At 37.7% G+C, this 27706-nt stretch overlaps 1 protein-coding gene across 5 annotated transcripts in view; it reads left to right on the top strand.

Annotated features, from left to right (window-relative positions):
• LOC149172331 (uncharacterized) overlaps positions 1-27706 on the top strand; it is a 99191-nt gene that overhangs the window by 6450 nt on the left and 65035 nt on the right. For 2 of the 5 annotated variants that reach the window (XM_089427690.1, XM_089427689.1), the window contains exons 2-3: positions 3772-3866; positions 3971-4128. In XM_089427690.1, coding sequence (XP_089283816.1) covers positions 3780-3866; positions 3971-4128 — 245 coding nt within the window. In that variant the 5' untranslated portion in view covers positions 3772-3779. Of the gene's footprint in view, positions 1-3771; positions 3867-3970; positions 4129-4714; positions 4801-27706 lie in introns of all 5 variants that reach the window. The other 3 variants (XM_089427692.1, XM_089427691.1, XR_016259630.1) reach the window with 2 other exon arrangements.

Here is a 27706-nt window from a genome sequence, read left to right as displayed (position 1 = left end):
ATAATTACTTGTGATTACTTAGTGATCTTTATTAGCTTCTTTTATGTCTTCTTTTAAATTCTTGTCATCAGGCAATTATCAAAAACAAAACATAAAGATCAGCACAACAAGGGCACAGGATATAGGCTCTCATCCAGGGCTAAAACCCCTTTTTTCGTGAAAATTCAAAACTTCTCTTCTTCTTTCTTTAGAACCAATTCAAATGAGACAACCAAGACCTTTTGACCAAGACAAAGACCTACTCTACTCCACCAAGTCAGCCTCCCAAGATGATTAGCCAAACACCAAAAGTCAACTTAAGTCAAACTGCTTCAATTTTGCATCAAACTCAGATTTTGGCCCTACTGCAGACCTGCAACTTCGTCCCTTCTGCAACTTCAATTTCTTCGCACGTGTGAGGGAAAGAGGGAGAAAAATGATAATTTTTTCCTTCGCTAGGGTTCCTCCTCCTTCGCTTAGGGTTTCTTGTCTTTCTTTTAGCCTTTGACACCTCTTTTTTTGCCTTTGCACTCCTCCTCCTACTATAGATCGAACTTGCATGGATGGATGAGCAAATGAGGTCGAGTAGCTGCTTATTTATAGTGGTTGTAGCTCTTGTTTGAGGCCGACTTGGTGGAGGAGGCATAAATGACACTTTTTACTCAAAAATAAATTTCTTTCTTGACATACAAAGCCCAAGAAGGGTCTAGATCAAAATGACGATGACCAAGACTCATGACTTAAAACCAAGAAGCACTCAATGGGTGCTTTGACCTAGAAACAAAATAAATAAAACATGAAACCCATGCTTATAAATGATTTTTATTTTACAAATAATTTTTCCTTTTCTTCCTTTTGATAAATATATTACATCATGACTCAAATACAATTATGAAGACCGATACTAGTTACATTTTTCAACACCACGAACTCCAGTTACCTTGTCAGAAGTATATGAGCCATCTTCTGTTATCAAAATCACAACAAAGCCAACTGTTGTGACAGAGGTGGAAATAGCCTCTGAAAACGAACGCGAAGATCTTCATCTTCACCAACAACATGAATTTTGGGTGGAGAAAACACTGTTAGTGAATATATTTGTCTTTCCCAGCAGCATGGATTTTAGATGGATTGAATTCTGTTAGTGAGATGCTGGAATCTGTTACTCACGATTACCTGCATCATTTATATTGCTGGAAGATGGGGGTGAATATGACTGGAATTTATTATTTTATAACACACACACACACATATTGCCAGCCCCTGGAAAATTTGGGGGTGAGCTCTAGCTATACCGGAAACTCGCTCCCGCCTACTCCCTGTCCCCAAAGGCAGTGCAACATAGTTAAAACCAGTGTGGAAAAAGTCTGGAAAAAATCCCGATTTAATCCTAAAAACGCGAGTTTTTGAACTAAACGATTTAATCCCCCAACTTTTTGGCGACTTTTTCACAAAGGAAAAAATCCCGATTTTTTCCTTATACTCCCGATTTAATCGGGAGTCGACCCAAAAAGTCTGCCTCCCTTCCCAGGCCTCGGATAAAGAGGCTGCAAAGGTGAAAAAACTGTAAATTGAAGCTTCCATCCATGCATTTTCAAGTTATTGCATTGTATTGTTTGTCATACTTCTTGCGAGCATATCAATCTCATTTGTAATCTGTTAGTTTTGAGGTTAAGATATGTTTTTGTTTTCCAAGGAAAAGCAAATCTTTATACTTTATATTTCTAGTTAGAAAGCAAAGTATACATTGGCTAAGCCTCCAGGCTTTCAGTGATCCAGACTCTAACAACCACTGCCCCTTCAAAAGATTACAAAAGTACCAAAAGGGCAGGCATACAACAGTCTTCCGTAGAAAGAACCCCACACCATCAAAAACATTGTTACAGTTGTTGAATGCTTCCGGAAGAAACAACAAAGAGAAGGTCATGAAGATCAAATAGCAACAACCTGTCCAAAAAAACAAAACCAGTGCCTCAAAAAAGAACCCATTTTTCAGACAGGTACAAAGTACCTATGAAATCTTGTGACAACAAAGATCCTTCCTGCAATGAGAGCACGTTTTGAAAGGGAATCTTCTTTAGTGGTGAACTCCCTATAAATGTGGGCAAAGGTTATGTATCAGAAGTGGATTTTACCTCCAAGAGTTTTTGAATAATAGATGCCAAGGCTAAGTTAGTAATCTGACATCTACTGTTTTCTCAGAAAATAAGTAGCTTGGAGTCACCAAGCATTAATTTTCACATCTACTGTGATACTCACTGTTAATTTTCATTGGACCTACCACCTGACACCTTATTACCCAAGCATATTACAATCTACTGAATAAATGCATGACTTATTTCTTAATACAATTAGCGGAAACAAAAATTAAAAGGGGAAGAGGATCTCAGTGATTGATTACTTGATGACTTTTAGATGACTCATGATATACATTTATTATATTTTTTGTTGATATTTTGACTCTTGAGAGTTGAGACTCAGACAGGACCCAAAACTCAGGAGTTGATTCACTATTTTGATATGTGATGTAGCATTAGACTTCATATACATATTATATATTAGCTTTCTTTACATGTTTATGTGGAAATGCATTTATTTGATGTTGTGGATACTCTAGATGTTAAAAAAAATAAAATAAAAAAGAATAATTTTGTGTTTTTTTTAATTTTGCCGACTTTTTCAAAAAACTCCCGACTTTGACGAGTTTTTCAACTTTTGGACCCTTGCCGAATTAATCCCGACTTCGACTTTTTCCACATTGGTTAAAACCACCTCAAAATAATCATCAATGCTGTAAGATTGGAACTGTTTTATATTATCATGTTTAGTTTATATTAGAAGTTTTAAAACAATTGTTTCATTGCGTTATTAATAAGTACAGAGGAAAATTTGTCTGTGGGTTGTGGAGGCCTTTCCCCATTGCCTGACAAGTTCCTGTGTCCGACTCCACCTTCTAAGATTTGGAATGTTTCAGCTTTCCAAGTGCAATAAAAGGTCACTAACACAGCCTTTGTTGGCCAAATTTTAATGAAACAATCAAGGAAAACCTAGCATGGATTGAGCTTGTGGAAATCATTGTATAGATGCTTATGTCTTTCAAAAATAGCCTCTGCAGCATTTCTGGTCAGGTTATTCCAGAAGTAGCATAGGGAAATTATAACACTGTCTGTCCTGACTCCTGCACCATTTTTTGCTAGCTCATTTCAATTATGAGCAGCCTTTAGGCATACATTGAAAATGTTACCTTCAGAGCCTGTTTTTTTTTTTTTTTTGCTAATTATCTGAAACGTTTTCTCTAGGATTTTAGGATTTTTAATTGTCTTTGTCATAACTTATAAGAAATATTATTTTTTCCATTATTATTATTATTAATTTGGCTTTAAAAGCATCTAAATACTCGAACCTGTTTAACTCAAATCTTCGGCCTTTTCTAGTTTACTGTTCCATGTTGGATAAGCATTGTGTTTCAATATTCAGTTGTGACAGTTTAAACGAGTTGTCGTTAATTTTTTTTCAACATTTTAGTTTGAGTTCAGTAGCTGGTAGGCTGCCTTTGTATATGTTGTCTTAGATAAAAGGATAAATAAAATAAGATTTTGATGGATTTACCCCTCTATTATTTAGTTTCTATTTTACTTTTCCTGTTAATATCCTTGTTTGTTTCCAAATTTCATGCAAATTAACATTTGATGGGCTTTAAGTACCCATTAGTCCATTCTTTTCTATAATTAGTATTGGTTAAAGAAAAAGACTCTCTGGTCATATGATAGCATACAATTCTTACTTTTCCAGATTTGGCCATGGGAGAATCTGAGAATAGTGTCATATTTGAAAAACCATCAGCTGCAGAAGCAGTTCTACTCGGTGCTTTGGCTCCTGGTGTAAATGTGCGTTCACTTGTGATTATTTGTTTACATTACATAATTTAATCTATAGCGCTCTTCACTTTCTGCATTATATACTAATACAGTTCCTATGCAAGACATTGCAGAGACCGACATGGCTGGTTCTCAAATGTGTGATGTTGGCCCTAGGTTCATGTCTTGCAATTATGCTGTATGCTGCCTTATATTCTAGTAGCTCGACTATGGTGTTCCATGTTCTAGTACTGGTTATGCTTTCTGGCATGTTGTTCATCCTCTTGAACTGGTAATTTTCTTTAAATGGTCCCTGAAGAAAAATGAAAATAAATATGATTAAGCTGGAAAATAATGGATGGGGTGCATGGTGTTATTTCTTGGAACATAATTCTTCCCAAAGGAGTATGCTTGTTTATTGTAATATGCGCATGCGGCATTTGCCATTTACCTCTGGTTCTGTCTAGCAATGTTGCACTAATCGTTATCGGGATAACATTGGCGCGAGGAAAAAATCGGAAAAAATCGGGAAAAAATCGGTAATAATCAGGAAAAAATCGTTTGGTACAAAAATATTCATTTTTTTTCAATTTTTTTAATATCTAAACCATCTACAACATAAAATAAATACATTGACACATAAATATGATAAAAGAACTAATATATAAGATGTTTAATATCATTTCTAGTGCTAAAATCACACATAACAGTGAATCATGTCCTGAATAGTAAGTCTTGACTCCTAAGTCCCAACTCAACCTCAAAATATCAACAAAAAACATAATAATGTATCTCATATCATGAGTCATAATGTCATATACAATGAAATGAACCAAATAACTAAAGTTTAATACTACTGATTTTCTTTGCCCCTCTAGATGTAGATGTCGATGGAGTTGGCAGGCCGCAGTAGACTATGGAATCTGTTGTGCTCTAGAAGCTGAAGAACTAGGATCTACAAGAGGTAGACCACGTCCTCTACTTGTGACAGGGGTAGCTTGGGTCACCTCCTCCTCCTCAATATATATATATATATTTTGTTTGTTTCTCCCCACGATTTTTTCGAAAAAAATCGGGCAAATATACATATATATATATATATATATATATATATATATATATATATTTTATTATTTTATTATTTTATTTTTATTTTTTTATTTTTTTATTCCGATTACTACACGATTTTATCGTTTAGTTGAAATAATCGCGATTATTTCCCGATTAGTGCAACACTGCTGTCTAGTTATTGTATGGTGTCTTAATTTTCTACCTTGATTATTACCATATTGATGCCCCTTATGCATAGATAAATATGTAAACATTAGATGGAGATGGAGTTCAACTATTTCAGAAAAATCTATTTGGAAAATGTAGTATAAAGTCATTGAATTATCAATGAAAATAAATATCCTAACTAGTACAAAACTGAAAGTGAATTTCACTATAAGTTTTGAGACTTCTTTTGCTGTGATATTTCTGCGACCGTGGCATTATCACTGCAATTTGACTCTAGTGTAATAACTTATAGACTATTGTTTGAGTTCATTTCGTCTGCAAAACATTCTTCATGCATTAATATGCTACTCACTGGTTCTGGTTGTTCCTACAAAATGACTGATTAGGACTTCATTCTCTCCAAGTCATCAGAACTTGGTAGTTGATAAAGCTATTTCTTCATTGACTATCTGTGTCCTTAACTTTAATAGATAAAACTTTGTTATCATGTCTTATGGTCATGTGTCACTTCCCTAGTCATGAACTGTTTAAATGAAAGCTAAGTATGTTAAAGATCTTGGGTAACTGCTGTCTAGGGATCATGACAAAACCTTTACCCTACTATATGAGTTTCTTGATACACCAACATTCCATTAGATTATTGTAATGCTCTGTTTTAAGCCCTGGTATGTATTGGATCAGATTATGTAATTTGTAAGTGCATGGTTATAATGATAGTAGTTAAGCCTGTTGAAATGTGTAACTAGGTTGGGTCTTCATGAATCATGATATTTTATGTAATCCTAATTTTATGTATTTGATGTAAAAAGACAAAGAAATTTATTATTGTTATATGGCATGGGTTTCATGCTCAAGATCATTTTTTATTAGGTCAAAGCACCCATTGTGTGCTTCTAGGAATTTTCAAAAAGTCATGGAGTCAAAGAAGTCATTATCATATGTAATAGACCCTATCGTGTTGGAAAATCAGAAAGGCAGAAAGATTTTCTTTATGTTGATAATTACTTGTGATATTCTTATGTTCTTCTTTTAACTTAGTTCATCAAGCAATTACCAAAACCATAAGACGAAGATCAAGGACACTAGATGTAGGTGGACAACTAGGGCAAATCCCCTATCTAGGGGAAAACCCAGTCAACAACTCTTCCTTTATTAGTTTCACGAGATGATCCAAGACTCCTTGACCTAGACACTGTTGAAGAAAGAGTAACTAGGATCGATATTTACAAATGTAATTTTGATCTTTGTACTTGTCAAGAAAAAGAAATATTATTTTTGTAAATTATAAAAATGAGTTTCTTGCTCATTTCATAGGTCTAGCAAAGTCAAAGGGTCAAAGTCATCTATAAGGAGCTCTTCTTGAGCCTATGTGTAAATGTATTCTAGTCTGAAAGGTCCTCCATGACAAGCACAATCCTCCTAAAGACATCAGCTAGAAAAACAATGAAGAGAACAGTCATGTTGGCCTGCAAATGGATTAAAAGAAATGTCAAATCGGCTCAGATAAAGTGTCACAATGATTCACTGCCATGTCGGCTTATTATGGAAGCATAACACTTATAAATTTGCAGGTAGGGTCACCACAGAAACTGGGAATTCGGACAAGCCTCTGTAATTGCGGAAGTGGACAAAACCTCTGAAATTTCGGTAATCAACACAGTGACATCTTCGCGTTCCCTTCTGTAATCTCGGACAAGTAATGAGACACAGAAATTGCGGATGGAGACACAGTCGTTCAGGAGAAGGACACCTACAGTATTTCAGATGATGCAGTGCATTCAGATCTTGGGTAAGTACAATGGTTATGTGTTTCTCAGGTAGTCACCATGATCAATGTCTCTGGATACAGTCTTGAAGCAACATCACAGTGATGACAGTCTTGGCACATTGACAAGAATGAACTTGGTGCAAGGAGTGAACAGTCATAGTCTTGATAAAGGATGGAGAAGGATCTTGGTCGTCATTGTCACAAGTAGGATCTTGGTTATCCTATAATGACACTCTATCTCAGCATGTATTCTAGACAATGATGACCACGATCTCAATGAAGACATTGCTTCAAGATCATAATCTTGATAATGATATTCGTACAACACTCCTATATGTATATCCATACCTCGTTGTTAAAGAAGATGTAGTAGTGTTACAACAGAGAAGTAACAACAATCAATATCTCAGTGGTGCAGTAGAAGATGACCTTAATAAAGACACAATGATAATTTCGGTTAAGGTGTAGCAATGGTGAAGTCATAATGATATCAGTGATGCAACAGAGATGACCTCAGTATTGCAGTAGTAATGATGATGATCTTAGCAGTAACGAAGAAGAGGATTGATGTCTTGGTCTTGGAGGGGTCTAGTAGGTCAAGGGTCAAGGTCTTGGTATTCGTCAATTGGAATCTCTATAAGAAGAATTGTGTGCCGGTTTTCCTCTCCAAGAGGGAGACGTTTTGGACCTAGCAGAAAGCCAACATCTTGTGTTCTTGTCTCTTGTATTTTGGTAATTGTTTGATGAAGTAAGAAATACACACACTAATGATATCAAGATAAGATTGTGCTAATAAGCAAAAATTCAATACCTCACAAATAGTTATCATGTGAAAAAGAATCTCATTAACTGATTGCCCTAGATTCTTCAACAGACACAAACTTCCTCCAATCACCAAGTCAGCCCTTCCTTACTTCTGCAGATGATGACCTTCCTGCAACAACTTCGACCTATCACTTCGATCTTGAAGCAACAAAATTTCGACCTCCTTAGCAATAGAACTTCAACCCAACAATAGAAGAACTTCGATCCTGACGTAGTACTTCGACCTTCCAACAATAGCCCAAAAATTCACACGTGTGAGAGATGATCCAAAAATTCGACCTTCCAGCAATTCTCCTCATTCTTTTGCAACTTCACACTTTTTCTGTTGCTTCTTGTTCTATATCAAACTTGTGAGAGTGTGTCTCCCAAATGATTCGAATTGCACTGTATATATACCCTTTCTGGAGCTCGAATTATCCTCATGTAGGTCGACTTGATCAGGTAAGGGCCGACTTGGTGTGGAGGTGACAAATGACTTATTTTACTCAATAATAATTCTTTTTACATGATTCCAAAGCTCAATAAGGGTCTCATTAAATGGACAATGGCTCTAATGACTTAATATAAAACCTAGAAGTCCTTGATGGGGACTTTGACCTAAAACATGATGACCCAAACATGAAACCCATGCTTTAATAAGTCATAATCATAATAATAATAATAATAATAATAATAATAATAATTTCTTTTTCTTTCTTTTGATAAATACATTTCATTATGACTCAAATACAATTATGAAGACCGAACTTAGTTACATTCTTCAACACTCCCTCTGAACTAGGGAGGTATTCATATATATACAAGTACATGGAGTATCTCAAAACACATGAACCATGAAGAGTTTAGGCGCACACAGTGCCACAGACTAGATTCCTGACCAGGGCAATATATCCGGGTGGGACTAAGATGGACAAAAGCTTTCAGCCTCTCTAGGTACCATTAGGCTTACTTGCTAACCATCAACCTAGGGAACTAGGTGCGTAATGCTAGGTTAGAGTTCTATGACCAATGCCACCCTCCCTACTTCGGGAACTAGACATCAACACACAAGCCAACAAGATGTCCTCCCATGCATACACAATGCCTCAACACATCAAATCTCTCCCGATCAAACAGATCGGTAACATCGAGCATGCTTCCAAAACTTCAAGAGATTTATTTGAACAATCACAACCCCAATCAGTAACAACCTTTCAAATAAATAAACACAAACCTTCGAGGTCTTCAAACATCTTGATGCTGCTTCACAATTTATCATAGTAGGACTTAGAGGCTTCCAAACAAATCTTGACAAAAGTTTCCTCAATCATATAGCTTCCTTTCCTACTTCTCATGCAACAACATATTCTACAACTGGATCTTGCTTTCCTTCTTTCAGCAACACCTCAATATTCATTCTCCAATTTCTTCTTCAAGGTATCCATCATGACTATAATATGCCCTCCCTCTCAACTTGGGATATATCCTTTTTTTTCTTTTTCTTTCTCTAGGCTCCCCCTCTTAACTTAGGGAGATCAACTTTGTTTTATGATATCGGAGAATCTTTAAAGTCATCTTGATCATCATCATTCATACAACTTCCTTCATCACGCTTATCAGTGAAATCAATTTTACTTATGAATATCTTGAACCTCTTGAAGATAATGTACCTACACAACTTAAACCACAAGTACAACCAAATACATATATAGAAGCATGAAGTTAACTATATCAGAATCATACAATAATGGAAGCATTAGACTTTAGACATCAAATACCTGAACTTAGTTAGGTTCATAATCAACAAGAGACACATACTTTTAAACTTCAACTTCTTGCTTGGGTTAGGTTATAACCCCTAGATCACATCAGTAACTCAATCAAGATATCAGTCTCATTATATCTAGGGCCTCAATATTTCTTCCAGAGATATGACATACTCTTCTATAATATATTGCAAACCCTAGAAGCAATTCAAACAAGTACACTTACAATGCATTTAACATCTTTAGAATTCATGTGTTAGACTTCTACTAAGATTTAATGCAAACCCTAGATTCCATCTTTGAGACACTAAGCCTTAGATGTCAATAACCAAAATCAGTCACGACACAATCTAAGGTTTCAACTAGATGACCAACTTCTACTAGAGTTTGTTGTAAACCCGATATTTTATCATAATGGAAACTCTATCGCCATATCCTAGAATATCAAACTTCTACTAGGGCTTAGTTGCAAACCCTAGAATTTATCAACAAATAGGTTAGCACATATACATATGTAGGATAATCATGCACAAGCATATCATAACATATATTAGACAAACCCAGGACACAAATATCAATACATTTAAAGTCAGACATATAATGATCTTGATTAGGCTAGGGTTTTGATCAGACAGACAAACATACACCTAGGGTTTCATTCCTAGGAGTTTACTCCAGATATATAAGGGTTTTGTTCATAAACCCTAATTTACTAAAACCTCAAGGTCTAGGAATACACAACCCTAAAGGACTAGGGTTTCCAAAACAATTCTAAACTTCAAACATGACATTACCATCAAAACCCAAACATCAAAAGAACTTTATTTTCTAGATTTCATCAGTAACCCTAAGTAGACTAGGTTTTTCACATTAGCATACCCTTAGGTTAGGGTTTTACAGAGAACCTTTTAGGTTTCCACAAACATGATGATTTTATTGAGGGTAGATTCAATCTAATGATTAATCTCCCAAAAAGAATCTTTATGATTTAAAAGTCCTAGACATTACACTTGTTAGTACTGTAAAGCAGATTTTTTTGAGTGAATGAATATACCTTTATCACGAAGAGAACAAGGCTTATGGTCTAAACATACCTTTAAGTTGTTTTCTAGACAAACCTTATAAGGCATCAATAGAACTTCTATCATGCTTTGACTTGTGAGATCTTCTCCATAGCCCTTGAGCATATCAACAAGCTTTTCCTAAACAAGGAAAATGTAAAAAGAAATGTTATTAACATCTAATACAATCACATTTAGATAGGAAAAGGAAAACCAAAAGATAATACAAAGAGTAAGATACTTATCTTTGGAAAAATGGTGAGGGCTCCCTCTTAATCCAATCTTGAGGGATACCTATAACTTTAATAAACAATTCAAAAATGTTTTTCCAAAGCATGTTAAACCTATAAGTACTAAAAATCAAAGTACAAAGAAAAACAATTCAAAACTTTAGAGTAGAAGGATATATAGGGGATAGAGTCCCTAAGAGTCCTTAGAAAATAAGTCTTTGACTTTGGATTCTTCCATCTTGTTCTTCTTTGGTGGCTTCATCAACAACATCTGCATGTTTCCTTTTTCTCTTCTTATTTCTCGGATTCTCAGGACAATCGCTTCTATAGTGATCCATCTTATGACAACTGTAGCATTCAATTTTGGATAGGTCTACCTTCCTTCTAGGCCCTTTAGACTTCTTGAAGGTTCTTTTGTTCTTGTGATGAGCGGAATAGGTATTTGAAATTTCTCTTCTTCATTCTCTTTGTTGCTTACTAATGAAATTCTGACTTCTTCTTGACTACATGCATTCCATAATTGTTCTAATGTATTAGTTTCCTTCCAATTGTTGAGACCCGATGAAAAGGCACTCCAAGATGCTGGTAATTCTAGAAGTGCAGTGATTACAAACTCCTTTTCAGGTACTATCTCATTTATTGCTTGGAGTTCATCTTTGATTCTAGCTATTCTTACAAAGAAGGATGCCACAATGTCTTCTTTTGTCATCTTTATAGTTCTTAGCTCATTCTTAAGACTTTCAATTTGACCAAGATTCTTGATTGTGAATAATTTGGATAAGGCCTCATAGATCTCTTGAGCGGAATCTGCGTTGGATATATATGGGATGAGGTTATCCTTTATTCCATCCACCATTAGGGTCATGGCCAATCTCTTTGTTTCTCTAAATTTTGTCTTTTTTGCATCACTTGATTCATTTGTAGGCTTCTTTACTTTTCCTTTGACTAGATCCAAGACTTTGTTCTTCTCGAGGATGAGACCTATCCTCTTTTTCCATGCCCTGTAACAGGATGCTCCTTCTAATTTGTTTTCTTCCTTCATTGAGTTAGACATCGTTCTTGAAGATAGTAGGCTTGACTTATTATATGATCCTTTTCCTTGATGACCCTTATTCGAACTTCTTAGAACTTCTCCTTTCAATAGATCTTCAGGCTAACTTTTTCCTTCTTATTCACCTTAGCTCTGATACCATGTTGGAAAATCAGAAAGGTAGAAAGATTCTCTTTATGTTGATAATTACTTGTGATATTCTTATGTTCTTATTAACTTTCTTATGTTCCTCTTTTAACTTAGTTCATCAAGCAATTACCAAAACCATAACACGAAGATCAAGGACACCAGATGTAGGCAGACATCCTGTGCAAAATACCTATCTAGGGGAAAAGCCAGTCACCAACTCTTCCTTTATTAGTTTCACGAGATGATCCAAGACTCCTTGACTTAGACACAGACTTCCTCCAATCACCAAGTCAGCCCTTCCTTACTTCTGTAGATGATGACCTTCCAGCAACAACTTTGACCTAGCACTTCGATCTTGTAGCAACAGAATTTCGACCTCCCCAACAACAAAACTTCGACCTAGTAGCAGAAGAACTTCGATCCCGATGTAGTATTTCGACCTTCCAACAATAGCCTAGCAAATTCACACGTGTGAGAGAGATGATCCTTCTGCAACTTCGCACTTTTTCTGTCGTTTCTTATTTTATATCGAACTTGTGAGAGTGTCTTTCAAATGAATAGTATTGCACTGTATATATACCCTTTTATGGAGTTCGAATTATCCTCATGTAGGGCGAATTGATCAGGTAAGGGCTGACTTGGTGTGGAGGTGACAAATGACTTATTTTACTCTATAATAATTCTGTTTACATGATTAAAAAGCCCAAGAAGGGTCTCATTAAATGGACAATGACTCTAATGACTTAATATAAAACCTAGAAGTCCTCAATAGGGACTTTGACCTAAAACAGGATGACCCAAGCATGAAACCCATGCTTTAATAAGTCATAATAATAATAATAATAATAATAATTTCTTTTTCTTTCTTTTGATAAATACATTTCATTATGGCTCAAATACAATTTTGAAGACCGAATTGAGACCTAAGGGATAGCTCAATTGGTCAAGCCCTCGTTGCTAAGTACCTTGCCTATTGGGAGGTCACAAGGTCAAATCTCCACGATGTCCTTGGGGTTAGGCCCGATATATTTGGTTGCCTTTGATGGATCTGTGTGGATTACTACCCGTGTGAAAATTTCTAAACATAAATTCCATTACTGCAACAACTGATTTATTTCACCTACTTATTATTCCCAATAAGTTTTTTATGAAATCCCTTTAGTAAAAATTAAAATAAATTCTACTACAGATATCACACCATTATACAGAAACAAATGTATGCACGAGGATCAATCACATCAACGCAATTATTTTTGGACAATTGTCCTCGGAAAAGCCCAATGCGGGAAAATCGTTGTAGCAAAGGAGGGTTTTATTAATCTTTAGCAACAATTGTTTTTACAGAAAGATTTACATAAACATTGGGAGAAAACACCTGAGACTTTTCTCCGAGACTTGCTGACGCCCTGGAGTGCTTCCTTTCTCTACTGCGTCGTTCTGCGTGGCTCTGCGTAGCTATGGTCCCTCTCTGCGTCATCCATGCGTCTCTCTGATCTGCGTCTCCCTCTGCGTTGTCTCTCAGAGTCCCTACGTCACTTCTTCTGAGCTCCCTGACTGTTGCTAATCCCCCACTTCCTCCACCCTGCAACGCTCCCTCTGAAATCGATCTCCCTTTCTCTGAGAATCAATTTTCCTTGGGATACTGAGTCTCTGCTAGTGTATCTCCAAATGACCCTCAAGTCTTCTCTTATACTTTTTTGTTGACGAATCAACGACTGAGATTAAGTCTCTAATCAACGGCTAAGATTTAAATAGACTTGATCCTCGTCTCTTAGAAGCTTCTCATCCTTATCTTTATTAATACCCATTAATTTTTTTATTTTCCTAAGTTTAGACTTAGGAACCCATTAAAAATATTAACTATTTTAATAACTCCTCATTTGGATGGAATTTCTGAAAAAAATTTATGGGTCTTGGAGATCTCATGTGCCTTAGCCTCTCCACCAATTTTCATGGCTAGAGCACATCCGATGCTACCACAAATCAACACTCTCTCTTAGCGAGGAATGTGCTCTAGTAATGCTTCACCATTGGAAACATCACACTGATCCTCCACACCGGTACCTGTGTTGATGTCTGGCCTGCTGCCTTACATCATCTGCACTGCTGCCCATGACACTGCCACTGCCACTGCTACGTCTGTATTACAACTCCCTCAATCTGTTGCATCATGCTGCCCATAGCACTGCCACTGCTAACTGCTGCACCGCATCACCTAATACTTATCCATTTCTGCTACTGAAATGGATTCTTTACCATCCCCATCTTCTCCTTGAAACAAATGGACTTTGTTCTTCATAGGGCCTTGGTGAGGATGTCCGCCACCTGTTCTCCTGTAGGAGTATAGCTCAACTGTACCGCTCCTCGTTGGACACAGTCTTTGACAAAGTGACACCTAATATCAATGTGCTTCGACCGATCATGAAATATTGGATTCTCAGAGAGCTTGATGCAACTCTGATTATCACACATGATCCTGGTCGCATCCATCCTTCTACTGAATAGGTTCACAAGCAATTTTCTAAGCCATATGGCTTCGCACGAAGTTGTGCTAGCGGCCATATATTCTGATTCAGCTGAGCTCAGAGCTACAGATTTCTGTTTTCTATTGCACCAGGAGGTCATCCCCGATCCAATGTTGAAACCGTACCCAATGGTACTTTTCCAATCGACTGAACTTCCAGCCCAATCTACATTAGTGAATCCACTCAGTCTGATGTCATTACCTCTGGTGTACAATAGTCCATGCTCGACTATTCCTTGTATATACCTGAGAACATGTTTGGTTGCTGTCCAATGCGCCCTCTTAGGCTCCACCATGAATTGACTGAGGGTGTTGACAACGTAACAAATGTATGGCCTGGTATTGACCAGATACATCAGGGATCCTATGAACTGCCTGTAAAAGGTGGGGATCAACATCTTTATCTTCTGATGCATCAATTTTCTTCTAGTTGGTGATCATTGGAGTAGCCATAGGCCTAAAGTCCTGCATCTTGAATCTCTTCAGGATTTCTGTAGCATATCTCCCTTGTCCAAGGAAGATCTCACGCTTTTGCTGCCAAACTTTCAACCCCAGGAAATAATGCATCTGCCCCAAATCCTTCATGTCAAATTTTGTGGCCAGATTCTTCTTGCGATCCTCGATGAGCCTGGATGATCCCGTCAGGAATAGATCATCCACATATAATACTAGGACTAGAGGCTCATTCTCTACAACCAGATAATGGAGATTGGGATCTGCATCACTCTTGACGAACCCCATCTTCTGTAAGTAGCCATCAATTCGACCATACCATGCTCTAGGTGCTTGTTTAAGTCCAATTCAAAGCTTTCTTTAATCTGCATACATGAGATTTCTTCTCATGTGTCTCAAAGCATTCTGGTTATTTAGTGTATACTTCCTCTTCTATCACCCCGTTCAAGAACGCCGTCTTGACATCCATTTGATTAATCTGCCACCCCATCTATGCTGCAAGAGATATCACGGTTCTAATAGATGTATACCTAGCTACTGGGGCAAAGGTCTCTAAGTAGTCTATTCCTTCTGAGCATACCCCTTAGCCACAAACCTGGCTTTGTATTTCTCCACACTGCCGTCTGCAGCATATTTGATCTTGTAGATCATCTCAAACCTACCACTGATCTGTCTTGAAGCCTAAGCACTACTTCCCAGACATCATTCACCATTATAGAGATGTATTCCTCCACCATCGCATCCACCCATACTTGATGCTGAACGACCTCCAGAAAACTGGAGGGTTCCCCAACCAAAGCTGCTAAGGCTTGGTATCTGTTTGGCTGTCTTCGCTCCCTTTTACTGTTCTTGGGTGCATCAATGAAATCTTCGCATCCCGTAGAATCTGTCGGAGTTCCCGGCTCGTTCTTCCTCTGGTAGTAGGTGCATCTGTTAGCTCTTCCTCTTCCTGTGATTCCTCTTGTTCTGAAAGAGAATTTCTGCTTCTAGCTTCCACTGGTTGAAGTGGTTTGACCAACGACTCATCTTTTGACTACTCCTCGGAAGGCATTTCTCGAGATTTCCTGAAGGCTCTATCCTCCATGAACTTTACATCTAGCCGAACTACTACCTTCCTGCTCCCCGGAAGATAGACTCTATATGCCTTAACATTCTCGCTATATCCCACAGGATATCCTTTCTCTGCAGTTTGATCTAACTTCTTCCTCTTCTCCTCGAGTATATGGCAATATGCTAAACTCCCAAATATCCTGAAATAACTAACTTCAGGTGTCTTCCCTGTGAAGACCCGCTCTGGAGTAATCTTGCCCAATGCCCTATGAGGAGTTATATTTTGGACATAGACTGCCGTGCTGCATGCTTCTGCCCATAGGCATTTTGGCATATCCTGATCATACATCAGTGCCCTAGCTGCTTCCACAATAGTCGCGTTCTTCGTTTCTGCTACTCCATTCTGCTCCGAATTGTAAGGAGCTGTCCACTCTCTTATCATGCCCTCCCTAGGGAAAAAATCGGTGAAGTCCTTGTCGACATACTCTCCACCATTGTCTGAGCACAACACTTTTATGTTCTTTCCTAGCAGATTCTCCACTAGAGCCTTGAACTCTTTGAATCGACTGAAAACCTCATCTTTGGTTTTCAGAAAATAGATCCAAGTCTTCCTGGAATGGTCATTGATGAAGGTGACGAAGTATTCGGCACCACTAAGAGCTTTTGTGGACATCGGTCTGCAGATGTCTGAGTGTATCAATCCTAGTACACTCTTGGCCCTATTGTTACTTCTTGGAAACACTACTTTGGCATACTTGCCCAAAGCACACCCTCTGCATACATCATTTCATTCAATACTAAGATCTGGAACTCCTGTTACAGTTTTTCTGAGAATTCTTAGAGCCCCATAGTGCAAATGTTCCATCCTTCTGTGCCATAGTTCATTCAAATCCTTGTCTCCATTACTGCTTATCAGTGCCATTGGTGATTCTAGCTGCAACCTGTACAACCTGTTACTTCTGATTCCGATCTGGACCTTCTTTTTCCAACTCGGGTGTTTGACATATACTTTCTCCTTAATGAAGAAAATGTCATAGCCCTTGCTTTGAAGTTGAGATATGGAAACTAAATTCATCCCCAGTCTTGGCACATGCAACACATTGGTAGCTCAAAACCGCTCTCCCGTTTTTGTTTGAAAAACTATAGTACCTTTCCCTACTAGAGTACATTTTGCCCTATTCCCCATGGTGATCTGAAAATTCATCCTTTCTTCATGATAATCTGAAAAACATTCCCGGATTCCTGTCATATGCCATGAAGCTCCACTATCTATTTACCAAACGCCCGAGGCAGAGCTTGCTACGCAAGCAACTTCTTCTTCCAATTTGGAAACCAACATAGAATAATCTTAATTTCTATCTCTTGCGCACTCTTCTGAAAATCTGCGCGAGTCTCCTTGAGTGGATGCCTCTGCATCATGCTCTTGACCCATAATTGATTTTCCCTTCCTGTCGCCGAATCTTTCCTCTGATACCATGTGAAAATTTCTAAACAAAAATTCTATTACTGCAACAACTGATTTATTTCACCTACTTATTATTCCCAATATGTTATTTATGAAATCCCTTCGGTAAATATTAAAATAAATTCTACTGCAGATATCACACCATTATATAGAAACAAATTTATGCACAAGAATCAATCACATCAACACATTTATTTTTGGACAATTGTCCCCGGGAAAACTCAATGCGGGAAAACCGGTGCAGCAGAGGAGGGTTTAATTAATCTTCAACAACAATGGCTTTTACAAAAAAATTTACATAGACGCTGGGAGAAAACACTTGAGGCTTTTCTCCGAGACTTTCTGACACCCTGGAGAGCTTCCTTTCTCTACTGTGTCAGCCTTGTGTCATTCTGTCTGGCTCTGCGTAGCTCTGGTTCCTCTCTACGTCATCCATGCGTCTCTTTGATCTGCATCTCCCTCTGCGCTGTCTCTCAGAGTCCCTGCGTCACTTCTTCTGAGCTCCTTGACTGTTGCTAATCCCCCCCTCTTCCTCCACCCTGCAACTCTCCCTCTAAAATCGATCTCCCTTTCTCTGAGAATTGATTTTCCTTGGGACACTGAGTATCTGCTGGTGTCTCCAAATGACCCTCAAGTCTTCTCTTATACTTTCCTGTTGACGAATCAACGATCGATTTTAAGTCTCTAACCAATGGCTAAGATTAAAACAGACGTGATCCTCGTCTCTTAGAAGCTTCTCATCCTTATCTTTATTAATACCCATTAATATTTTTATTTTCCTAAGTTTAGACTTAGGAACCCATTAAAAATATTAATTATTTTAATAACTCCTCAACCGGATGGAATTTCTCAAAACGATTTCTGGGTCTTGGAGATCTCATGTGCCTTAGTCTCTCCACCAATTTTCATGGCTAGAGCACATCCATTGCTACCACAAATCAACAACCTGTGGATGTAACAGTCACTTAGTGACCGCGAACCATGGTTGCCTTTTAAAAGTAAAATAAAATTATGAAGACCGAACCTAGTTACATTCTTCAACATATTGGGCATTGTGTATCTAGTCAAAGAATCTATTTTTGAGTAAAAAAGTGTCAAAATTACCCCTCCATGACCAAGTCGGATGGCAAAGAAGAAGTCAACATCACTAGGGCTATTCCTCCTCCATGAAAGCCTATATATAAGAAACCATTTGACTTCATTTGGACATTCATTCACCATTCGATCAAGGAAGTGAAGACAAAAAGAAAGAAGGAAAGGCAATTCTAATTTTTACTCTCTCTCTCACACATGGGAAGGATTCTAGGGTTTTTGCAGCTACAAGGACGAAATTTTTGAACTATCAAAGAAGAGATGAAATCTAAAGTAAATAAGTCAATTTGATCATCTACAAGCCTTTGAAGAAGAAGCAGCCCAAGTGAAGGAAGGAGGAAGCCTAAAAGAGCCCTAATCACCCACACATGCGAAGTTGTAGCGGATTGCAGGAGGGCCAAAAGTTATAGGATTGCAATGAGGGTTGAAGTTTGTTGCTGGGATCGAAGTTGAGCATTTGGAAGAGATTTGACTTGGTTTGACTTGGTGAAAAGAAGCACATCCTCAAGAAGGTTGACTTGGTCTTGGAAGGGTCTTGGTCTTGGGTCTAAGGGTCTTGGAATTCATCATTTGAAGATTCTATAAGAAGAGGAGATTTTTGTGGGTTTTCCTCTCTAGGAGAGGTTTTGGCCCTGGCTAGCAGCCTACATCTTGTGTCCATTTGTTCTATTGATCTTCATGTTTTCGTAGCTGTTTGATGATAAGAACACTATAATAATAAGAGAAGAAGAGGCTAATCATAAAGAAAATTAAAAGAATATCACAAGCGGTTACCAAGTTAAAGAGAAATCACTCCAATTTAAGCCCCTATTGATTTCTCAACATGGTATCAGAGTTAAGGTTGAAAAAGGGCATAATGAAGATCACTACCTCCTTGAAGAAGTCATTGAAGTTCTCATTGAAGCAGTTCTCTATAATGACAAAACATCTCAAGCAAAGCATCAAAGCATTTGGGGATCTCTTATTGTCTATCAAGAACTATATGACCAAGACCCTCTCTACAAAAGATTTGAATAAAGGACTATTCTTAGCTCTTACAGGTACTTTTGAAGATGACAACATACGGGTAAGTGACAATGGAGCTTCTAGACATATGACAGGTGAACATGGACTACTAAACACCCAATCAAAAGGAATATCTTCTCATTCAGTCGAACTTGGAGATAAAAAGAGCTATGCAGGAAGAGGAAGTGGATCAATGATGTTGGAGCTAGAAGATGGAGGAAACATACATCTCAACAACATCCTTAATGTCCCAGGTTTGAAGAAAAAATTACTTTCTATTTCTTGTCTACAAGATAAAGGAGATAGAATTGCTTTTGTTGATGGAAAAATTATGGTATGGGGTAAGGGCTTTGTTACCCACCATCCATGGGTACTATCCATAAGAGAAATTTTTTCTCCTAGATGGTCCTCAATCGATAGCCAACAACCCCTTGCAGCCACCAGATAGCTCGATGTGCCATTATCTCCACCACCTGAGGCAGCCATGTGGTCCCTCGCCCATCTGTTATGATCGTATGTTTGAAGGTGGGCCTTCCAATCCTGAAGGTATGGCCTTTCATTGTGTAGTTGGGTATTTTTGTTTACTTATCATGGACACTTCTGGGTATGGATTAGTGGGGGGATTCGGCCGAAAGAGTGGGCTAGGTCTATGCTCTTGTCTCCTTTGCCCAATTTGATGGTTAAGTATCTTAGTCTCGTGGAATCTCCTTTACTGGCTACTAGCTTTAGGGATGGCACTACATGGGAAAACCCGATTTTGGTTGTGTGGTCCTACTTCCCAACACCATATACATCACCTCTCCTCCGCTTATTTAACCTCATTCATCACTTTTCCCATTTGGGTCCACATTTGTCCATTGGGTCCACAAGGAGTTAGCCTCCCCCTCCCCTTGTCCACACCTTGGATCGGGCCTTGAACGATGCCCCAGAGGTTGATGCAGCTAAAATGAAAAGAAAAAGCATATTTTGGCCACTCTCAATAGGAAACATACCATAAAATGGAAAAGATGGCCAGGATATACACATTTAGCACGTGGGAAAAAGCCAAACATGAGCTCTACCCTTATAATTATGGCCATCACCCTGGTTCTTAGGGTCCCTCATATTGACCCCTTTCATCATTAAGGAACCCATGATTGTCCCAACCCCTGGTGGGTGATGAATTGCCTCACCTTAAGGGGGTAATCACTGCTATATCTCAGACATCATGCTCTCATCCCTTGGAGCCCCGAGCAATTATGAAGGAAAAATCAGTCGAAGGCAAAAGGCATATGAAGAAGGGTGGAAAAACAAAGACCGAGGTAACTCATGTACCACAATTGCTCCCTCCTACATTCATATACCCAAATGTGGGTTTCCCTTATTGTAGCTACCCTTGTACTATGGCATGTGGCTTGGAGCCTTCCCCTGATGCCCCACTCCATCCCATCATTATATCATGTGCCACCTACCATTTGATGGATGTACCATGAACATGTCACCCCCTTTAGAGTTTGAAACCACCCAATAGGGCCCTTGGTTAACGTCCTTATTGAGCTTGGAGACACCTGTACATTCTAAAATCCACTATGGAAGGGCATGCCACTATGAAGTGTCCACTTGATTCCATGATTTGTAATCTCTTTTACTCGATTACTCTAATGCGGATTAGGGCCTTCTTCTAGATCTTGGTTGAGCCTCCTTTATACAGCGTATGTAGCTTCCCTTTGATTGCGGCTTACTGTGTATAGGAGCCTCCTTTAACTACGAATATAAGGGTGCATTAGACCCTCTTTTGCTGTGGCTAGGGCATGGCTAGATCCCCTTCAACTGCGGCTAGGCGTTCCTCCCTTTAACAACGTCTAGGGCACCTTGACTTGCTGCGTAGAACCCTTTCTTCACTGCGTTGAAATCACCTCCATGATAGCGTTAGGATCTAGGGCATCCTCTAGGGCAGCGTATCCTCTTTAGATCTCTCCTCTCACCAAAACCCAAAGACAAGTGGAGAGGAAGAGATCACCAAGAGGATGTGTGTCCAAATGACTTTCAAGGCACTTCTATTTATACTAAAACGTTGAGCACAAGTGGGGTTTATTTGGTTGCTGGTCGACCTTGACGAATCGACCCATAACACAAATAAATTCATATCTCCATGAATACTTATCGGACTCGGATGATCTTTACATCAATCCTACACCTCTCGATGAGAGGGATCCAAGAAAAATATTAGCTGCCATTAATAAGATGACCCACATGGAGTTTGGCCCTAGTTGCCAATTTTAACAGTGGGACTAAGATGGACTAAAGCTTTCAGCTAGTCTAGGTACCATCAGGCTTACTTGCTAACCATCAACACAGGGATCTAGGTGTGTATCCAAGGTCAGAGCTCCATGACCAACGCCACCCTCCCTCTTCAAGATCTAGACATAAATACATATGCCGACCAAATGTCCTCCCAGGCATTATACACACTCAATGCCTCAACACGTCAAATCTCTCTAACCTTGAGCATGATTTTCCAAAAACCTTGAGAGATTTACCTGAACAGTCACAACCCCAATTAGTAACAACCTTTCAAATACTCATTAGTAAACAAAAACCTTCGAGGTCTTTTGACTTCTAGATGCTGTCTCACAATTCATGACAGTAGGACTTTAAGTTTTTCCAAACAAATCTTGACAAAGGTTTCCTTAATTATTCAACTTCCTTTCCTATATAGCAACCAAATCGTTCTTTCCTTCTTTCAACAGCACCTCAATATGCACTATCCAATTTCTTCTTCAAGGTATCTATCATGCCCTCTATCTCAACTCGGGAGATATACTCTTCACTTTATCTAAGCTCCCTCTTAACTTAGGGAGATTAACTTCTTTTCTATGACATCAGAGAACCTTTCATGGCTTCCATCCTTCTTGATCATCATCATTCATATAACTTCTTTCATCATGCTTATCAAATCAACTTTACTTACGAGCATCTTCATCATCTTGAAGATTATGTACTTGCACAACTTAGACAACAAGTACAACCAAATATATACATATAGAAGCATGGAGTTAACTATATCAAAATCATATAATAATGGAAGCATTAGACTTTAGACAACTAATACCTAAACTTAGTTAGGTTCACAAACAAGAGACGCATACTTTTATACTTTGTATAGGTTAGGTTATCACATCAGTAACTCAATCAAGATAACAACCTTTATTATATCTAGGGCTTCAATATTTCTTCCAGAGATATGACATACCCTACTACAATATATTGCAAACCCTAGAAGCAATTCAAACAAATATAGTTCCACAATGTATCCAACAACCTTTGAATTCATATGTTAGACTTCAACTAGGATCTAATGCAAATCCTAGATTCCATGCATGAGACACTAAGCCTTAGGTGACAATAATCAAAATCAATCACAACACAATCTAAGGTTTCAACTAAATGACCAACTTTTACTAGGGTTTGTTGTAAACCCTAGATTTTATCATCATAATGGAAACAATATCATCTCACCATATCCTAGAATATCAAACGTCTACTAGGGTTAGTTACAAACCCTAGAACTTATCAACAAATAGGTTAGGACAAATACATATCTAGGATAATCACGCACAAGCATATCATAACATATATATGACAAACCCAAGACACAAATATCAATACATTTAAAGTCAGACATATAACAATCTAGATCAGACTAGGGTTTTGATCATATAGACAAACATTTACTTAGGGATTCATTCCTAGGAGCTAACTCTCGATACATAAGGTTTTTACTTACAAACCTTAATTTACCAAAACTTCAAGGTCTATGAATACATTACCATCCAACCCTAAAGGACTAGGGTTTCCATAACAATACTAAGACACTAAACACGATATTATCATCAAAACCCCAAACATCAAAAGAGTAGTATTTTCTAGATTTCATCAGTAACCCTAAGTAGACTAGGGTTTTTCACATTAACATTGACATACCCTTAGGTTAGGGTTTTACAAAGAACCTTTTAGGGTTTCACACACATAATGATTAATAAAAGTAGATTCAATCTAATGATTAATCTCCCAGACAAGAATCTCTATGATTCAAAGATCCTAGACATAACATTTGTTGGTAATGTAAAGCAATTTTTTTTTAATAAATGAATGTACCTGTATCATGAAGAGAAACAAAACTTATAGTCTAACCCATACCTTTAAGTTTAGACAAACCTTATAGGACATCAAATCCAATAGAACTTCTATGCTTTGTCTTGTGAGGTCTTCTCCATAGCCCTTGATCATAACAACAAGCTTTTACTAAACACGGAAAATATATACAAGAAATATGATTAGTATCTAGTGTAACCATATCTAGATAAGAAAATGAAAACCAAGTATAAAAGATAATACATGGAGTAAAATACTTATCTTTGGAAAATGGTGAGCGCTCCCTCTTAATCCAATGTAGAGGAATACCTAAAAGTTTAGCAAAAGAATTCAACAATTTTTTTCCAAAGAATGTTAAACTTGTAAGTTCTAGAAATCAAAATACAAAACACATAAAAAGTTCAAAGTAGAAGGGCTTAGTAGTATACGTCTTTTATTTCTGATTCTTCGGTCTTGTGCTTCTTTGGAGATCCTTCTTCGACAACATTTGCATGATCTCTATTTCTCTTTCTATTTCTCGGATTTTCAGGACAATCACTTTTGTAGTGACCCATCTTGTGACAGTTGTAGCATTCGATTTTGGATATGTCAATCTTCCTTCTAGGCCCTTTAGTCTTCTTGAATGATCCTTTGTTCTTGTGATGAGCAGAGTAGGCATTTGAAACTTTTTCTTCTTCATTCTCTTTGTTGCTTACTAGAGAAATCCTGACTTCTTCCTGATTGCAAGCATTCCATAGTTGTTCAAATGTAGGAGTCTCCTTCTAGCTGTTGAGACCTGATGAGAAGGCACTCCATGATGTTGGTAAACCTAGAAGTGCAGTGATTACAAGTTCTTTCTCTGGTACTATCTCATCAATCGCTTGAAGTTCATCTCTTAATCTGGCTATTCTCACGAAGAAAGATGCCACAATGTATTCCTTTGTCATCTTTATAGGCCTTAGTTCATTTTTAAGGCTTGCTATTTGACCAAGATTCTTGATAGTGAATAATTTTGATAAAGCCTCATACATCTCTTGAGCATAGTCTATGTTAGATATATAGGGGATGAGGTTATCTTTTATTCCATCCACCATTAGAGTCATAGCCAATATTTCTGTTTCCATGAATTTTGCCTTTTTTGCATCACTTGACTCACTAGTAGGCTTCTTTACCTTTCCCTTGACTAAATCCAAAACTTTATTCTTTTCGAGGATGAGGTCTATCCTCTTCTTCCAAGCCCTGTAGTTAGATGCTCCTTCTAGTTTGTTTTCACCCTTCATTGAGTTAGACATTATCTTTGAAGATGATAGATTTGGCTTCTTATATGTTCCTTTTGGTGACCCTTATTCAAAGCTTCTTAGAACTCCTTACTCTTCTTTCAATAGATCTTTGAGTTGCCTTTTTCCCTTCTTCACCTTAGCTTTGATACCATGTTAGAAAATCAAAAAGGCAGAAATATTTTCTTTATATAGATAATTACTTGTGACTTTCTTATCTTTATGTTCTTCTTTTATCTTTAGTTCATCAAGCAATTACCAAAACAATAGCACAAAGATCACAGACACCAGATATAGGTGGATAGGCGGGGAAAACCCCTATCTAGGGGAAAACCCAGTCAACAACTCTTCCTTAATAACTTCTTGAGATAATCCAAGACTCTTGACCTAGACACAGACTTCCTCCACACCAAGTCAACCCTTTCTTCCTTCTTGCATATGATAATCCTTTAGCAACAACTTCGACTTAGCGGCAACAACTTGCAACAACAATTTCAACCCAGCAATTGGCAGCAACAACAACAACAACAACAACTTCGACTTAACAAAAGAGACTTCAATCTCCTAGAGCAATCCACACGACAGAAAGATAGATAGCCCAAAATTTCGATCTTGATCTTTTCCTCCTTTCCCAACTTCGCACTTCTTTTAGCCTCCTTTACTAACTTCACACTTTTCCAACTCTTCTTCTGGGATATTGAACTTGAGTGAGAGAGTGTGCACCAAATGAATTCAAATTGCTTCAATATATAGGCTTCTGGTGAGGTCGAATTACCCAGTTTGAGGCCAACTTGATCTCCTTGAGGCCAATTTGGTGTGGAGGCGACAAATAGCTTATTTGTCTCAATATTAATTCTTTTTACATGATTCCAAAGCCCAAGAAGGGTCTCTTTTAATGGACAATGACTCTAGTGACTTAGAATAAATCCTAGGAGTCCTCAATGGGGACTTTGACCTAAACCATGATGACCCAAGCATGAATCCCATGCTTTAATAAGTCATATTAATAATAATAAAAAAATCTTTTTCATTCTTTTGATAAATACATTTCATTGTGACTCAAATACAATTTATGAAGACCAAACCTAGTTACATTCTTCAACAAATAGAATATAATGATATTGCCATAATAGAATGAAGAATAACTTCGTAGCTTTGCCCCCAAAGACTTTATTTTATTATTGATGAAAATATTACAAAATCCAGCAGAGCTTCTTAGCCAAGAGCTTGATTACAATGTGTTACAATGAGGAGCCTTGAGCTCAATTTATAGAAAAATGAGAGATCTAGATCCCTCTCCAAGTGAAAAATGGCTATGTCCAGAAAGTTGCACAAATCTGACTTGATCTCGGAATAAAACAACTAGTTGAAAGCTTGATACTTGTCTAATTAATTTCATCCCTTGATCTGGATGAAAACATTCAATTTCAAAGCAGTCAATTTTTTTTTTTTCAGATTTCATCAACATCTTGTAGCTTCTGGTCATCATATTTTGTTCCAAATTATACAACCCTGTGGGCCATTACGTAAAAATGATTCTAGTATGTTTATAAAGCCACGTAAAACATCTAGGTAAGCTTATGATTTTTGCTAGAAATTTTCACTATAGGGAGTTTTTTTCCTTAGCTAATTATTTGTGTTTTTCAACTACAAATAATTGGTTAAGTTTTTTCTCACAAACATACCCCAAAGCTAGAGTGGGGCTTGATGGTGAAGTCTTAAGTGAGTCCTAGTGTATAGAGTCGATGTGTAATGTCATACTAGATCATGTCTAAAGTCTCTTAGAATTTGGTTGTGTCTAGAGGTCAATTTTTTAATTGTCAAATGTTCCCCAGGACAAACTGCTGGGGAACGAAGTGCTGGGAAACAAAGTGCCAGAAGAAGGAAGGAGTTCTTATTGATAAATAATAGCAGATGTTTCATTAGGAGTCCCATTCATGGGATTCAAGAAAGAATGATATGCAGGCAAGAAAAGATGAAGCAAGAAAGGCTACACCAATCAAGAAGAACCATCGAATGAAGCCAAGATGATCAAAGCAAAATCAAGATGAGCTATGTATGCATCAAATTTCAAGTTATGTCATCTTATATATTATTGGGTCACAAGAATAGTTCTAAAGCATGATCAAGTATAAAAGGATCTCTTTCACCAATGACATGCTCGAAGGCATGTACTACAATGCAATGAAGGTCAATATGAAGAAGTGCTCCCTTAAGGAGTATAAGGTGGTTGACTAATCAACCCAAAAAAAAGCAAATGAAGAAAGAGATCAAGCATGTGAAGAAAACCATGGTCCCAAAGAATCACTATCTGACAAGATCCATTAAAGACATCGTTCGAAAGAAGGCATGACAACTCTGACAAAGGAAGAAAAAGATCAAAGGACCCTTGACACCTATGAAGGCCTTGGAGATATTAAGGTACAAATAATTGATTCAACTCTACAAAGATGTCATGATGAAGAAGCCATCCAACAAAAACACTATTCAATGTTGAAGCAATATTAGGATGAAGTCATGAAGGGCTACTAAATCGAAGTATGGGAACAAGCAAGTACAACTAAGCATCTATGTGATAAATATTTTGAGGCATAGTCAGATGGAAAAGGAGTAGCCAAATGACGAAAGATCCTGGCATATATCAAGAAGGCCACTTTCCACGAAGGGAGCAATGACATGACAAAGTCAAGAAGGAAAGTGATTGATGGCCGGTGCCCTACCAAGAAGAAGTTCAAACAAAGACTTCATGACATCAAAAGAAAGAAGGAGATCAAGCAGCTGAATGACCCACGAAGAAGAAGTCGCTAATGAATGGACAAGTCCATAGCTAAGAGGGAGTTCTA

This window comes from Pinus tabuliformis, chromosome 4_2 (assembly GCF_031772625.1).
Source record: "Pinus tabuliformis cultivar Carrire ecotype Pingquan chromosome 4_2, CPIR1, whole genome shotgun sequence".
Classification (NCBI taxonomy): domain Eukaryota; kingdom Viridiplantae; phylum Streptophyta; class Pinopsida; order Pinales; family Pinaceae; genus Pinus; species Pinus tabuliformis.
This window is presented reverse-complemented; position numbering and strand designations above follow the sequence as displayed.